Source organism: Aythya ferina (assembly GCF_964211825.1).
Source record: "Aythya ferina genome assembly, chromosome: 5".
Classification (NCBI taxonomy): domain Eukaryota; kingdom Metazoa; phylum Chordata; class Aves; order Anseriformes; family Anatidae; genus Aythya; species Aythya ferina.
The window spans coordinates 26,245,828-26,262,807 of record NC_140301.1 but is presented as its reverse complement, the minus strand read 5'-3'; the positions used below and the strand labels follow the sequence as shown (position 1 = coordinate 26,262,807).

General features: G+C 36.4%; 1 protein-coding gene across 12 annotated transcripts in view; it reads right to left on the bottom strand.

The window, feature by feature from the left end:
- RYR3 (ryanodine receptor 3) overlaps positions 1-16,980 on the bottom strand; it is a 234,846-nt gene that overhangs the window by 208,585 nt on the left and 9,281 nt on the right. For 8 of the 12 annotated variants that reach the window (XM_084519996.1, XM_084520000.1, XM_084520003.1 and 5 more), the window contains exon 1: positions 12,641-12,850. The exons of 1 other annotated variant lie outside the window; for it this stretch is intronic. In XM_084519996.1, coding sequence (XP_084376122.1) covers positions 12,641-12,691 — 51 coding nt within the window. In that variant the 5' untranslated portion in view covers positions 12,692-12,850. Of the gene's footprint in view, positions 1-12,640; positions 12,851-16,980 lie in introns of those variants that run through there. 3 more of the 12 variants (XM_084520004.1, XM_084519998.1, XM_084520007.1) reach the window with 1 other exon arrangement.

Sequence of the window (16,980 nt, the reverse complement as noted above, 5' to 3'; positions counted from 1 at the left end):
GGAGGGAATTTGTATTGATTGATACAATTCTTGAAAGGATTCTCAAAAGTGAAATTTCAGTAAAACTTCTAGACGTTTAGGAAGGCTTAATTTTAACTTCTGAAGTAATTATCAATGATCACTGATTCCAGCGAGAATACTTACTGATCTAGAAACAAGTTTCTGTTTAAATGTCAGTATTGAACAGAACAGAGTACCCTAAGCTGGAAGGGACCTATGAGAATCATCAAATTCAACTCCACACAGGGCAACTTAACAGCTAAACCATCTATGTAAGAGCACTGTCCATCCACTTCTTGAACACCAACACACCTGGGGCCATAACCACTTCCCTGGGGAGCTTGCTCCAGGACCATGCTCTCAGTAAAGAGACTTTTCCTAATACCCTATCTTTGTGTAGCACAAAACTGCACACAGTACTCAATGGGAGGCCACACCAATGCAGGCCATATGGGACAATCACTTCCGTTGACCAGTTAGCTATCCAGTGCTTAATGCACTCCAGGATACAGTTGGCCCTTTTGGCTGCCAGAGCACACTACTGACTCATATTCAGCTTACCATCACCCCAAAACACCTGATACCCTTCTGCAGACCTGTACTCATGCATTGACTTGTTCCTCAGTCTATATATACATTCAAGATTATAGCATCCCAGGTGCAAAATCCAGCATTTCTTCTTATTAAATTTTACACAGATAGTGATTGCTCAGTGGCAGCACTCAGTACTCAAGCATACATTTTACCCACTCAGGAAGGTTTTGTGTTAGAAATAGTCAACTAAAGATCTTACCTAAGAACCAGCACAGTAAGTAGAGAAAACTGCTGCCATTTTTGAAAACTTTGAGCTAATATTTTGTTACATTTTGTGTAACCAATAAAATAAAACAAAAAATACACACCACAAACCTAACTTTGCAGTTGATATACCTGAGTGATTCAGTCATTAAAAGTGCACGTCACCATCAGCCATTCCCTGTAACATCATTTATATCAGATTTTCTACTATATTATTTCCATGCCTCAAAATAATCAAAATAAAGATAATGAGAGCTGAATACCATTTTATTTAGACAAGACTACTTTTAAGAGATCCAAAAACCCTACTAAAAAAAAAAAGCAAATAAAAAGATTAAGGATACTAAAATTCAATCTACAGCAACTCATAACTCCTACAGGAAAGGCTTGGGGTCTGCAAGTTGGTAAGTTCATTTTGTTCTATGCATTTTAAAATTCTCACTCCTGATTAATCCTAGTGTATGTAAATAGCACACATAAAATAAAGGAAAAAATGTGAAGTTTTAAACAAAGACTTGGAACACTACTAATACAGTCAATATTCACTTCCTATCAGTAGTGACTGATCAGGAAGGAAACCAAATTTTATTAACTAGCCCTTCTTAGTGTTATTAATTAGTACTTCTTCCTGTTACAGTCAACATTTAACATGGTCAACACGTATGCGGTAAAAAAATCTTTTGTCTTGTGAATGTTCTTTACAAAGCGTTTACCTGATATTAAATATACACACACAGACATAGCATACATGATCAGACTGAGGTCTCCCAAATTCTAAACTCTACCTTTCATAGTTTTGGCTACTGTGGAACTAGAAAATTATTGATATTGACCTTTTGGAAACTGCCAAATAAATGGATATATAATAAGAAGGTTATATTAGTAGTATGGAACATAATACTGACTTTTTTTTCCCCTCAAATGTTTTACCTTTCGTTTTGTTTTATGATCAAAATGTTAACTGACGGTACACTTAGAAAGTATCAACATTTCTACACAACAGTTTCTGAATTCTACAAATTACTGTCATTAAGTATCTTTAACATCCACCAGGTGTATATGCATTCTGTGAATTTTCTAGATACAGAAGTTATGTCACAGTGTAGACAATGAACTTCAGAGGGAGTCTTGGGAGATGGAAGCCATTTGGCCTTAAGCATTTTAGTGAATCACCTGAGGCATTTTTGTATAGATTCTAAGCATGATGATCGTTGTACTTCCTTTTGTATATGAAACTGCTGATGCCATTTGAAAGCATGTTAAATCTTCAGTGGTTTAAATTAGTACTGCAGCTGCTGCTAAACAGCTGGTTCAAGTCTCTGTGTTGAAGTTGTATTGTTACCAGTAATTTGTGAAGGATTTTACATAAGCTGATTCTCTTGCAGTTCTTTTGCATTTCATGACTTCTGATGAGAATTCATATTGTTACATTTGGGTCAAGGGATGCTGGTATTCTGGTATTGGAGAAGCTGGTTGAGTGCTGAAGAAGCTGAAACACTCAAGACTGACAGAGATCGTTGTGTGCTAAAAACAGCTCAGGCTTGTGCTCGCTACTCGTCTTACTGAGCAACCAGCACTTGCTTAGTTGGATAAAAACCCAGTAGAAGGAAGAAACCCGATATTACTACTGAATCTTTCACTTTATGAAGCTGTTGTTTCTGCCATTGCTTCTGTTGACTGAAGCTGCCATTCCTCACATAGCCATGATATACCAAGAGACCAAACAGGAGGAAAGCCTGAGAGAACCTGACCTCTGCAAGCCCCAGTTCATATCTGAACCAAATCTGTTAAAAGAGTTAACCACAGGTGTGCAATTGCTGACGAACACCTGTGTGTATGCATAGTACTGCAAGGGAAACTACCAAAAACAGATCTAGGGGAAAAAATATCAGTGTGCCTGTAGGCTTTTGTAATTCCCATGCAATTTTGAACTACTTTAGAGACTGATTGGGAGTATGCAATATTTGTCATTTGAACTTTATAACACTTTAGAAAACTGGTTTTCCTAAAACTACAGTTGTTATCCAAGCAAATTAGGAATTTACGATGGAAAAGTCTCCTGTAATTAGAACAATGAACATTATTTTAAAGTAATGTCTGTTACATGGCTTTAATCCTTCCAACACCAAAACCACTATACTCTAAGTTATCAGGTATAAATCTTTGGGGGTTCAAACTTTTTTTTGTGGGATGGGAAGGGAGAAGGGGAGAAATCAGCTTTATATTGTACTGTCAGAGTGCAAGAGAAGAAGATCCAAAAAAAAAAAAAAAATAAAAATCCTATCAAAGCTTTTGTAACTCATGAAGATGTGTAAAAATCATTAGAAAGAAAGACAAACTTCTTTCTTTTTACCAAGCAAATCTGTTGAGGCTATTTTACTACCATGTCATAGTAAACGTTGGTCTTGTTAGATGGTTAGAAAAGAGTGTTAAAGCTGTCAGCCACACAACATTAATACAGCTAGGTAATGGAAGAACCATAAAAATACTGTTTTTTCTGGACTTTGAAAACTTCATTAAAATTCAAAAACTTCATTACAAATTTGAAGACTTTTCACAGTAGTTACATACAGCTCTGTTTAATGGAAAAAGATTACAGGAAGTGCAATGGTATTTTTTTTTCTCCTAACAACAACAACAACAACAAAAAGATTTATGTACAGATTCCACTGCATTCTAATCATGAGAAATTTGTGCTGTTTTAGAAAAAAACATTATGCAGCCACCCCTTTAATGAACTCAAAATAGGATCTGTAGGCTAATTATTAGACTGACTTATATAGATGGAAATCTTTTGTGAAATACGTTTAAGTTTTCCCAATAACAAGAATTGAAGGGACTCACTTGTACTATAAATTCTAATCTGATTTTTTAAAAAAGTCTGGACATTTACACCCCGCCCCCCCCCCCCCCCACACACACACAGCAACCTTTTCAAAGCATGTAAATGATTAAATGTTTCAAAACAGTATAGCTTTCACAAATTTTAACATTCATTGCTAAAGTTTTTTGCTTTCACAAATCTGTTCCTTAAACAAACATTCATTTTAAAATAGTGGTACACAGTTACTTTCTCATAGTTACATCTTGTCTACCCTATCCATTAGGTAGAAACACTGCTACCAGAGTCCAAATACTGCTACCACATTCTGCTTCTATAGTTCCCACTTAATTTACTGTTAATGCAACACAATTTACTCAGTATCAAACTACAAATAGTATACATAATGAGATTTCTTTACCTTTGGTCAGAACCTGGCACAGTTGGCAGGATAAGGAGTGTAACTGCAGACATACTTGCCAGTATTAAATAATTAATATACCCTTCATTCCATAAAGAACAATGAAGAGTAAACCTTCACATCTATTTTTTTTTTTGTCCCATAAGAAATAATTTCCGAAATAACATAACTACATGTAATCCAAAAATTCATGTCTTGATTTAGCTGTTCTCAGTTCTCTAGAAAACAATTGTGGCTTTATCTTCTTAGAAGAAAATTATTACTTCATAAGACTGGAGAATAACACTCTTTAGAGCATAATCAATAAATTCCTACTCTAAAATTCCAACATGTATGAAGGGTAGGTATGATCCCCTATCTTTCCTGCAGATATCTCTGAATGCAATTAACACCTTGATTATAGACAACAATGTGCACAATTTCTCACTTTTTCTTCACACTAACAGTAACTATGGCAAAAGAATTGAAAAAAAAAAAAAAAAAGTATGCTGTCTTGCTAGTGTAATCTGAGGTCTACAGAGATTAAGGTTACTTAAAACAGGTATCTACACACAGATATTCAAGTTCTTGGTGTATTTCATCTTCCATCATGCCTTCTTATTTGCCTGGATTTTCTAAGATAGTTGATCATTTGTTATGTGTACAGGAACATGTACTCTCCAAAAATATTCTAACAGGCATAAGGAATTGTCTGGCGACTTCTTAATCACATTAAAAACATAATGTTCAAATTATATTTCTACGCTGAGCAAATAAACCAAAATATTCATTGAGGCATACATTAATGTCTTCTATTTTCTTTCTGTATCTTTTAAAGTGTGTTTATGCTTGCAATTGTTTTCCAAAATAGGGATGATTTTACAATCCATAGAGGTCTATAGTTATTATGCTTCTGCACTGCTATTAAGTGTCCTTTGGAAAAATATACATTTCATGAATGAAGTCAACAAATACACAACTACAAAGCAGCATCCTGTCACCAAGTTCAGTGTATTCTAAATAACTGTGTGTCAAATCTATTTTCCCCTCTTCCCTGATTCAAATTCTGTTTTAATTTTTGGAATCTGTATCTAATGAAACCTGGCAGTATTTGGCGATGTGGTCACAGCACTGTCATGGGAACTGAGAAAGAAGCAGTATTAACAGCTGGGTTTCAATACGAATCATACCTAGTCAGCATGGCAGAGGATTAGAAAAAAGGCACAGAGATCACTTTCTATATTCTATAAAACCGTGGGAACATCACTAGTTTATTTCTGAAGATACTAATTGCTCCTTCAGATACCAAGAAGCAGTTTGTGCAGAAAGCAATCCCTACAGCAGCCACCACTGGAACTAGGGGGAAGATAGGAAATATATGCATTTAGGATTATTGCATAGTCACAAGTCCTATTAAAAATTCTTTAACATGCTGATTCTCTGAGGTGAGATTTAAGAGTTTTCCTTTTGATTTTATTTCAGCAGACATGCATTATCAATAATATGTGACAAGGGGGACACTGACAAGGGGTTAGATCTATTCAATCTTAAAATTATTTGTAACAACCACCTGTATGTAGTATATTTAAAACATGCACTTTTTTTTTTTTTTTGAAGTAGCAAATTTTAAATTTAAGCTGTAGAAAGAAACAGTAGTAAAGCATGATGCTAATATCACGTAATGCAATGCTACTTTGTTTTTTAGCTGGTATTGACTGGGCCAATATGAACAGGCAAAACTGCAACTCGGTTTCATTAAGTGTAACATCTCACAGTGCTGAAGACTGGAAAATGAGAAAGAGTATGTGCATAACTCTAATGCACATAGTTAATAGGGGAGAAAATTACTGTTGACATGAGCAAAACTTCAGTTGGCAGAAAAGGAATAGGAGAAGCATGTGTGTTTGATGTGGCTTTAGATTTTAGAAGATCATCATATATAATACTACATGCAATGCTGTACCATGCATCTCTGCATGATATTGCTGTACTCCCTTACAGGGAAAAATAGGTTTACAGTCTATTGGATAGATTTCACACCAAACAAGAATGGTATCAGGGTAACCGACCAAACACACATGCCATCTCTAGACTGTAACTCTAACACCTTCAGGAATCTTAAACTCACTTACCTTTCAGGGGTACAGGTGAAATCCAATATCTCTCTAACTAATCATGATGCAACTCCTCATTGTCCCCTTGTTACATCTTCAAAAACTGTATTCACCTTTTCTCCTTTCTGCCTTCCTTTATATTCTTCCAATAAGCTACCAGCTTGCAATTTCATTTTTTCCAGAATATTTATTAAAGCATTTTTTCTCTTACTCATGACACCAGCATAATTTTATAATTGTTTCTGAAACCAGAACACGAAAATAACTACGTAGCAACATGGTGGGTATCTTTTCATTGCCTTCTTATATTCCCCTTTCTGTCTTTCTCTGTCATCTTATTTTAATTGCAAGATTTGGGGGCACAAGTATTTTATTTTTTCTGCATCTGTACCAAAAGCTCAGAACAAACCACAAGATCCCTACTCAGAAAACAAGCAAGATCCAAGTACATCAAGACAAATGATGTCAAATTCTATGTATTTATAATGCAGCTGTGACTACATCATTTATCCGTCTTTTCCTGGGCAGGAGCTACAAAATTCCAGTCATTAAATAAATTTCAAACAACTTTCATCATATTAAATGTATCAAACCACTTAAGAAATGTGTTTCATTTTATATCTAAACATGGTGCATTTTCCCCAAAGAACTGGTCTTTGCCTGGAGCCTGAAATATCTGCTTGAATGAGACAATTTCACAGAATCACAGAATTTCTAGGTTGGAAGAGACCTCAAGATCATCGAGTCCAACCTCTGACCTAACGCTAGCAGTCCCCACTAAACCATATCCCTAAGCTCTACATCTAAACCTCTTTTGAAAACTTCCAGGGACAGTGACTCCACCACTTCCCTGGGCAGCCTGTTCCAATGCCTAACAACCCTTTCAGTAAAGAAGTTCTTCCTAACATCTAACCTAAAACTCCCCTGGTGCAACTTAAGCCAATTCCCCCTCGTCCTGTCACCAGGCACGTGGGAGAACAGACCAACCCCCACCTCGCTACAGTCTCCCTTGAAGTACCTATAGAGAGCAATAAGGTCGCCCCTGAGCCTCCTCTTCTCCAGGCTGAACAAGCCCAGAGAAGAGGAGGCTCAGAGGCTTTCACCCCGGAAGAGAGATTAATTGTTACAAATGAATAAAATAGCTCTGACACAAATATAGTCACTACTCCAGCATGTCCAGAGCTAAAACTATACACACTATACAGGCTGAAGCATGATTGTCATGTTTATACTGTGGTAGAGCTTTTGTTTCAAATCCTGCCTTAAAAAGGGTTGCAAGATTGCAGGTCTTGTCTTTATATTTCATCAAAAACAATCACTCACAGTGTACTACAGCATATGATGCACAATGTCAGCACTGGCAAAATCTGTCATATTATCAACCTCAATCACAAAATACTACCTAATACTAACTAATCACAAAATAGTGACAAACTGGGTGAACTTATATAACTGGGAACACATGCAGTGAGTAGAAGTAGCAATTCAATAGGTAAAAATAATCAGAGCAACACTATTTACAGAGAAAAACACTACAAGAAACTTAACTCCGGGTAAATTAATAAAATTAGGTGTGATTTCTATGGTAGAAACTGAAAAACAAGAAAAGCAAGAAGAGTGACTTGTTTATTAACACTATAGCTATTTAAAAAGTTTAAGAAAAAAAGAAATGTAGTTGAATAACTTTTTAAAATAAGTGGAAAAAACATACATGTAGAACAGAAATTTAATTTTGTTGTTGTTCTTAGAGTATACTCTTACACAGTTGTTAAAAGTTGTGGCAATACAATGAAAATGGGAAGATTTAATACACAGAGATAAACACACAGATACATAAACATTTAATTCAAAAAGTCACTGAAGCTCCTAATACATATCTGTTCTTAGAAGTAACTCATATTTTATATAAAATTATTCTTTCTTCCATTTCACTTTTTTTCCTACAAGGAAGTAACTAACAGACAACTAATGCATCATGAAATGCAGTACACTTCAGTGACACCAGACAAATGTCCTGATTCATTTGAAGATAATACCATGGAATACATTCAGCTGTCCAGTCAGCAGAAGCTGTGCCAGCTCCCTCAAAGGGGCTTCAAGAAAATTCCATTAATTTGATTTTAAAGCGTTCTTAGCCTTTGTGACTTATATATTAGATTCTATATCACTTGTATATAAATGTAATAACACACAACTCACCAAGAACAATTCCCATATTTCCCCAGTAATTAACTATTAATAGAAACTTCGTACTTTACTGAATTGAGTTCATATTGTAAAATTGAGATCACTTCCCATCTCATTTACATCTGGACATCATAGAACCTCATTTTCAAGAAATATGAACAAGAAAACGTATCCACATATAAAATTAGATAAGCCATCCAATTATCTTGAGTCTGAAAAGCAATTTAACATTTAAATGATCAAAAATCCCTGCACATGCCAGGGAGGTTGGAACTAGATGACCATTAAGGTCTCTTCCAACCTGAGACATTCCATGATTCTGATTCTGTGATTAAGGAAAATATACCTGAATAGAAATCTGTAAACTCATTATGTATATGGTCTAGATCTTGAAAAAAATAAAAATCCATGTATTCTATTCCAGATCTTCATAAAACCAGTATTCTGCTAATTATTAGATAACTACAAGTCTATGACAGAAAGCAATCTCCCATTCCTGTCTGTAAACATTTAGATGATTGGATGCATTTATCAAAGTGTTTAAAATCAGGTCATTGACATAAACTGTTAAAGGAATAAGAGTCCAAAAAGAATCAAGTGTAAAGGCCTTTGTCACCAACTAACCAATGTCATCACCATAATTCAGACCCTAAGCTAGGAAATAACTTTGTCAGGCTTCATTACATTTAAAGTGCTCCTATACTCCCTACACTTTGGGTGTGGGTGACCTCCACTCATGCTCTCTGTTAGCGGGTGACTATACAGGTATTTCTGATGGAGGAACATGAAAGCCGTATGTTCCAAGACATCACTTCATATTTGATTACACAGAATCACAGAATTTCTAGGTTGGAAGAGACCTCAAGATCATCGAGTCCAACCTCTGACCTAACGCTAGCAGTCCCCACTAAACCATATCCCTAAGCTCTACATCTAAACGTCTTTTAAAGACTTCCAGGGACGGTGACTCCACCACTTCCCTGGGCAGCCTGTTCCAATGTCTAACAACCCTTTCAGTAAAGAAGTTCTTCCTAACATCTAACCTAAAACTCCCCTGGTGCAACTTTAGCCCATTCCCCCTCGTCTTGTCACCAGGCACGTGGGAGAACAGACCAACCCCCACCTCACTACAGCCTCCTTTAAGGTATCTGTAGAGAGCAATAAGGTCGCCCCTGAGCCTCCTCTTCTCCAGGCTGAACAAGCCCAGCTCCCTCAGCCGCTCCTCGTAGGACTTGTTCTCCAGGCCCCTCACCAGCTTCGTCACCCTTCTCTGGACCCGCACAGCAGCAAGAATGACAAAGAACTTGAGAACAATTTCCACAGAGGAAGAGACTGACAATTTGTCACAGTAGTTAAGTCCCAGTAGCTAGGAAAGGCTTGAATGAAAATGCTCTACACTCATTTGTCCACATTGCCAAAGGTAGCAAAGTTCTCTCTGTATCCTTCAACATGCTATCTCAAAACAGCATGAATTAACATACCTGTTTCTCACTAATGTTGTAGATATGTTACCATCGTAAGTTTTTCATGTATTCATATCTTAGGAGGAATACCAAATAAACAACACAGGGAAAGTCATATAAAGAACAAATATTACTAGGACAGGAAACTAAGAGATAACAGTATTGCATACTATGCATGTGAATTAAAGGTTTTGCTTCTCCCTTCTATCCATGACACACAAGCATGTGCACATACACTGAATACTTAGAGTCAAATCTGGATGAAAGCCACCAACTATAAACTAGAGGAATAATTCCAAGCATCATTAAAGAAACAGAACATCAAAAAAAAGCTTTCATAACAAAGACACAGCAGCAAGGTAGCAGTATAAGGAAAAAGTGTGTGTTTATATATTTCCTTCATCCTGAACTTACAGGTCAGGGAAAAAAAGAAGAAAGGGAATTACAATTTATTGGCAGTATCTTCCTTTAAATAGTATCATTGTACATTAAAGGCTTTACACAATAACTGGGACTGAATGAGTACTGAATACTACTACAACAATGACAACAGTGGAAGTGTTCTCACCCTCTTCTCTGGAACTTGTTCTCAAGTTTTTTGTCATCCCCATTGCTGCCAAGTTAATCAGATCTGAGGAATGCTTTGGAGCAGAAAGTGATAATGAAAAGATTGCCATTAAAATTTATAAACATGCCCACAAGTTTGCTGCTCCCTAGAAATAAACACAGGTATCATTTTAAGAGTTAATTCTTCTGCTCTTCAAAACAAACAAAAAAAAAAAAAAAAAAAAAACAAGAAAAAAAACAACCATAGGATATTTTTTGGATCAAGAGCAGTTTAATCTCCTTTTATACCTCACCAAGAAAGAGTTATCTCTGAGAGCAAAGTGGTCTTTATAACATCCTAAAGCACTTCTCCCTACAGACGCAAAACTAAGAAAAGGGAAACCAACAATTTCACAAGATTCCGCTACACAAGCCTGAGAAACATTCACTAACAATTCAAATGCCCAAAAATATTCTCCTCTGGGAATGATCCTGATCAGTCAGGAATTTCCCTGTTAGAGTTCTAAAGAGCTACTGCAATTCGTGTTTGTATATACAAACACAGTGTTTAGGCAGCAATAAAACCTGTAAGTAACAAGTACTGAAAGCCTACATCCGTAGCATTCAGTACCTGCACTTAGAAAGGAAGAATTTATTATTGTGAAATGATTGATCCTTTCTCCATGACGGTAAAGCTCAGAAGGACAAAACAGTAACTGATAGGACTGTTCACAGGAAAGAAGCTGCGGCTCCCAAGAAAGAAAACTAGACGCCTTTTTTTTCCTGTAAAAGATTTCCTAACACCTAGTAAAAGAAACATTTCTGCCTAGTCTCACTTGCTGCTTCTCTTTTTATGTCCCCATCTCTGTTTATCTGTTGGGTAGAAGTGCAATGGTGTTCTACAAGAATGGGAAAGGGTCACAGCAGCGTAAATTGCTGCATAAATTGCCATCTCACATAGCATATATAGGCTACCTATAAACAGGCAAAGTGCCTCACTTCATCATTGACAAAGACTGCTCAGTTAAGGCAACATCTTAGGAAGTGAGAAGATTGAAGGATATTCATTTAAAGCTCCAGACTCAGATAAAAGCACCACCTCCTAAAGGTGGAGTAATCTACTGTGTAATATAGATACTTTTGTAAAAAGAGGAGTCGGAGGGAAGGATGTTGAAAAGGATTCTTCATTGTGGTTATCCATTTCCCCCTACCACAAAATTCTCACAGACTTAAAAGTGCTAATGACACTTCATCACACCTGAACAATTTGTATCAGCTGCAGCAACCTTCACCACTCTTTAATCTTTTATTCTCAGAAATAAAATTTCCCACCCTCTCAGAAATCAGGCTTGCCATCTTCTGCTTTGGGCCCTTAACACATTTTATTTTAGAGACCTTATTCTTTTAAAGTTATTTCAACTGTAAGGGAGACCTTCTGGAACATTATTTGTGATGAATGTGAAGAAAGTATGGAAAGAGAGGGAATACATACATTTTTCATGCTAGTTACAAAACAAAACACTCTTAGTCATGCAGGGTAAAAATAATGGGTGAGACAAGATGACACATGAAAAGGGCATTATCCTCTTTCCAAAAATTAACGTACGAACACTGCTTGCTTAAAAGTCCAAATTGGTTGTCATACTTGATTTGTGTAAAGCCTTAGGAAAGAATGGTGTGAGGGTTCTTTATAGAAAATTACACCAAGTCAAAGCTATTTCACTAATTAACACCCCTTCCCAAATAAATCCTTAGGTCCTTTTAAAATAAGCCTCTTTTAAGCAGAGGAAAGACCCCAGAATATTTGCAGAGCCCCCACATCAACATCTGTTGGTATTCCCTATACACAAATGTGCTTCTGTGTGCATGTTTATTGGAAGAGGTCATCAAGGGCTTGCTTGGTTTATTCATCATTTTCAGCCTCTCTGATTTGCAAAGCTTCTGTTAATGTCAGTGAAATCTAACCCAGACAGAAGTTTCAGAGGTCAGATATTTGGCATGCTACATTTAGAAACCAAAGTACAAAGTTGACAAGGATGCTTCAAACACAGGGGATTACAGCGGAAATAGGTCTCCATATACCAAACTGGCTATTGAGCAGATTCAAGGAAGAATACGCTGAGAATGCCTGATGCTATTAAAGCTCATGTTCTTGCCTTTTTTTTTTTTTTTTTTCCACTGACTAAATCAATTCCCCCATTTGGCAAAGCCCAGCACAGAAATAACACTTTATTTTTAATACAACAGAAAAGGAATAAGACGCAAGACACAAAATCATGTACTACATAGCCTATAAAAAGCAGATACTTACAGTTCGTAGGAACTGTATTTCATCTTCCCCTCCTTCACCCCCTTCAGCCATGGCTCTTGAGGAGTCAGCTCTGCTAAGACTCTGATCGCCTCCACCGGCAGCTCACTGCGCTCAGTACAGCTCCTCTTCTCCTATCAGTATTAGCATATAGCTAATCCACAGCCATATAGGGAGCTCAGCAAACTCCACTGCACTGCAGACTGTCAGTCAACCCCCTCACTGCCAGAACCAACTGCGCTGCTTTTACAGCTCAGAGCAAGCAATCCCTTTCCTTTTCGCTCTTTACTCTCTACCCTACAGGCACACAAAAAAAAAGCACACCACCACCCTACCGTTAAGGTACTGCAGGAAGCATTATATGCATCACTAGGTTGTGCTGGTTTGCTTTATTTTATTTCATTTTTATTTCCCAGACACTGTTTGGTCACAACAGCAATAATGCTGAAGTGTTAATGAAAGGAGAGCTTGCACTTCCATTTTCACAGATCAGGGTAACCAATTTTGCACTGAAATGTATCAAATTCAGCAACTCTGAAGCCACTGATTTGTGCAGTAGGAGGATGTAAATCATCATAAGATAAGCTGAATTTGACAGCAGATGTTTCCAGCCTTCTTTCAATAACTACCATTTTTTGCTTCCCTGCATAAGCAGCTGCAAATCTGATTTCTAAAACAACGATCTGAACCTACTATGTGTAGTTATTTGTGCTATCCTTTTAAATGGCATTTAAACAAATACCCTAAGGACCGGAAGGATTTTATTTGTAGCATTTCAAAAACCGCGCTGAATATACATAGAAGATGGTATAAATTTAGTTCAATACCTATAAAGCACTCATGTTAAAACAAAATTTAGAATAACTTTAAGTTCAAGATAGATAATGAAGAAATTTGTTATTAATGAAAACAGCTAGATATTTAGTTCAACATCAGCAAACGAGCAAGTGAAAAAAAACCACACATATATCACCTCTGGTAGAAAATTTGTTGGGATGAAAGGAGGAAAAGAGAAAGGAGGTAAGGAAAGAGGAGACAGGAGTATTAATGAGGCTTTAGTCAAGCAATTTAGTACACGATCTTGCATTTCATGACAAGGTTGCAAACACACCCTACCCACACACTGCATCCTTGAGAAGCCTTACCCAAAATCTGAGGTGTCCATTTACATGGCTGCATGCTTTTCCAAAGATATATGTGCACAATCTTTTTTTCTGAGGAAAAGCATGTTTCTGCTTTACAAGTAACAAACTGAGGCATGAAGGTAAGCAAAGAACAATTTTCTTGGGACCACAAAGACAAATGTAGCAAAGTAAAAAATGAAACTACATGCACTATGTCCACTAGTAAATATGTTTATACACAACTATCCTTCAGACATGGGACCAAGAACACACTGCCTGCACAAGCCCCCTTCTCCCCCCCACCTCCCCCAAATTCTGATTTTTCCCTTATTAAACATTAAGGCAAGCCAAACCATGAGACACCCAAAAGTTTCTCTTCTTCAAGGGCAAAACACTTTGAAAAGTGTTTCACTCTCTCTCACTACCTCAAAAAATTCTGTCAAAAATACGACAATCCCATTACTCAGCAACAGAAGGAACTCCAAAGCTTCTACACAACACAGTGAGTCAGGCTACCTAGAGCCCTGCCAGCCCATCTAATTCTCCACCCCCAACCCATATTTTTTTTCAGAGGTGAGCAAAAAAAAAAAAAAAAAAAATACTGCTTTGTCCATGACAGAAACAATGTGGCAGTAAACTATTTTTATTTATTTTGATGTATAAGTGCCAGAGAATTGATTTGGTGGTTGTTCCGATTTTTCTTCTTTTAAATTCCAGTCATCTTTGAAAGATGTTTTCTCTCCTTTCCTTGTAAATACAAAGAGCAAAACTCAATAGATCCTCCTTAGGTCTACTATAAGGATATATTTAAACCAGAAGAATTCAGTCAGATGAAGCAGAGAGACCTAATGATGTAAATACATGGGTAAGCACGTACCGTTTAGATTTGGTACACATATTGCATAGCAAAATCTGCACATACAGGGATAGCTCCCCTGTTTGGTCTTACAGGAGACACCCTGTCAGACATACTACTTTTCTTTGGAAGATTATAAACAAGAAATACTCAAAATCCTGAGAAAAGTTGAGGTCAGAAGACTCATTACAAGAGTTCACAAAACATAGAAATGTTTCTTCACAAATAGAAATCAATGTAATGCAGTACATCTGCTCATGTTTTATTCCTGTTAACAGAGCAAGATTTTCAGACAGTAAATTCTGAACATGCAGAGCTGAGATCAATCTACCTGAATCTCATGGAAAAGAGAATATATATATATATACACACACACACACACATACATATACATATATACACATACATATATATATATAAATAAAAACTTCTCAAGTGTTTTTCTTTAATTCAGTATTCCATTCAAAATGGTTCCTATGAAAGTTTGATACAAAGACAAAGCATATGAAAAAAAATGAATGCTGATAATAGCTCTAGCACTGTAACATGTACACAGCACGTGAGACACCTGAAATCCTGACTCGTCAAAATTCATCTGTAAGTTTTTCTTTCTCTAAATCCCTTTTTTTCTTCATTTGATACTTAGTTTCACAAAGTTACCTGTGAACTGTTTTGGGAAACTATTTCTTGCTTCAGAAACCAAAACATTTTAGTAGAATTTCTTCATTTTAAAATTGTCAAGTGATCTACGAAAACATTTCACAGTATTTCTATTGTTACAACTTTGTTCTGTTTGGTTCAATGCCTATAATTTGAATGAGAAAACTATTCACCTACCACAGCATAATGAAATGTATATCTTCAAGACATAACTGCTTTTTTCCAGAACCTCTCCAATTCCCTGGCAACTAGATTTGTCCAGTTATATTATTTATATTATTATCTGTCTTGCACTTAATCAGAAGTCTCATTTACATGAAGTATAAGGCCTTTCACTTCTTAACACCAACTTGTCTTGAATAATCTTTCTTTACAAAATAAAAAAAAATATTACTGAAGCCATGACTGAAAGAAAGTTACTTCAGACCACTGCAGTAAATCAGTCCAAAAGGATCACACATCACACACAGCATACATATATAGTGACTCTGTGTAATTGGAGATGACTGTGAGGTGAAGTATTCCACCGAGAAAGCCACAAAGGTCAAACAATCTCAACTGGAACCATTATGCATTTCATGATATCCTATTCGTGTTGACCAATTTAAAACCTGTATTTCAGGTACCTTTGCTGCTGAACGCATTCTGGACAGTCTTCTGTACTTTAAAGCTATCAAAAAAGCCTTTTCTACAAGGTTTAAAAGAACTAGAACAATTTAAGGAAAATTTGCTTTCTATTTTCAGCACAAACACACTGCCCCTGCCTATTCTTCAACACATTGAAGGGATTCTGGCTGACTCTTCGCATGAATTCTTGATTCTAGGTAAGCTTTTGGCAAGCTTCACTGCTGCTGCCACCAAACAATAGCTCAGAATTTTTACAGTGGCAGTACCCTGGCAATAAAAAGTTTATAAAAGGAACCAAAGAAACATCTAGCTATATGACAAAGGAATATCTGAATCTAAATCACTTTTTGCAGTGTATATTTTACCTTTCTAGATTGAGTTACACTATCAGAGACTGGCCAAAAATCTATTTTACAACAATTTCAGAAGTGGAGTCAACACCAGTTAACTAAGACTGTTGGTTAAGCAGTCGAAACGTTATCTTCCACTGGCAGTAACAGACCTAAGCACTAACACCTAGGTGCTGCTAAAAAGGGGTTTCTGAACCAACTTGTAGTTTCAGCTGTGCCTGTTCTATTTGCCGCTCAGAATCAACAGCCACCAGTAACTAGACATAAGAGTGTTTTAGCTTGATGTTGGACAATGACAACAGCATTTAAAGATTAAATTAAAAATAAATAAATAAATAAAATCACTGCTTGAAGACAGGACATTGTAATAATATGTTTTCCTTCCACAACAACTTATGTTAAAATATCAGAAATATTTTTAAAATCTTGAGGAATTATTTTTCATTTTCAGTCAATGTTTTTTTGTGTCTAAAGTGAGCAATCCCACATAATCTCCCCACGGTCCTCAAAAACCACATCTCTGCATCCTTTCTGCTCCACCTAAATACAAAAACATGTATAAAAAGCCATTAAGAGGAAACATGTTATTTCCTTTACGAAAAAAAAAAAAAAAAAATTGATATGCTGACCATTTTTATCCCATTCATGAAGGGATTCAACTACTTGTCCAGTTCACAAACACCAGGCACTTAGTAGAAGTTAACATCCCATCTACAGTAGAAAAAG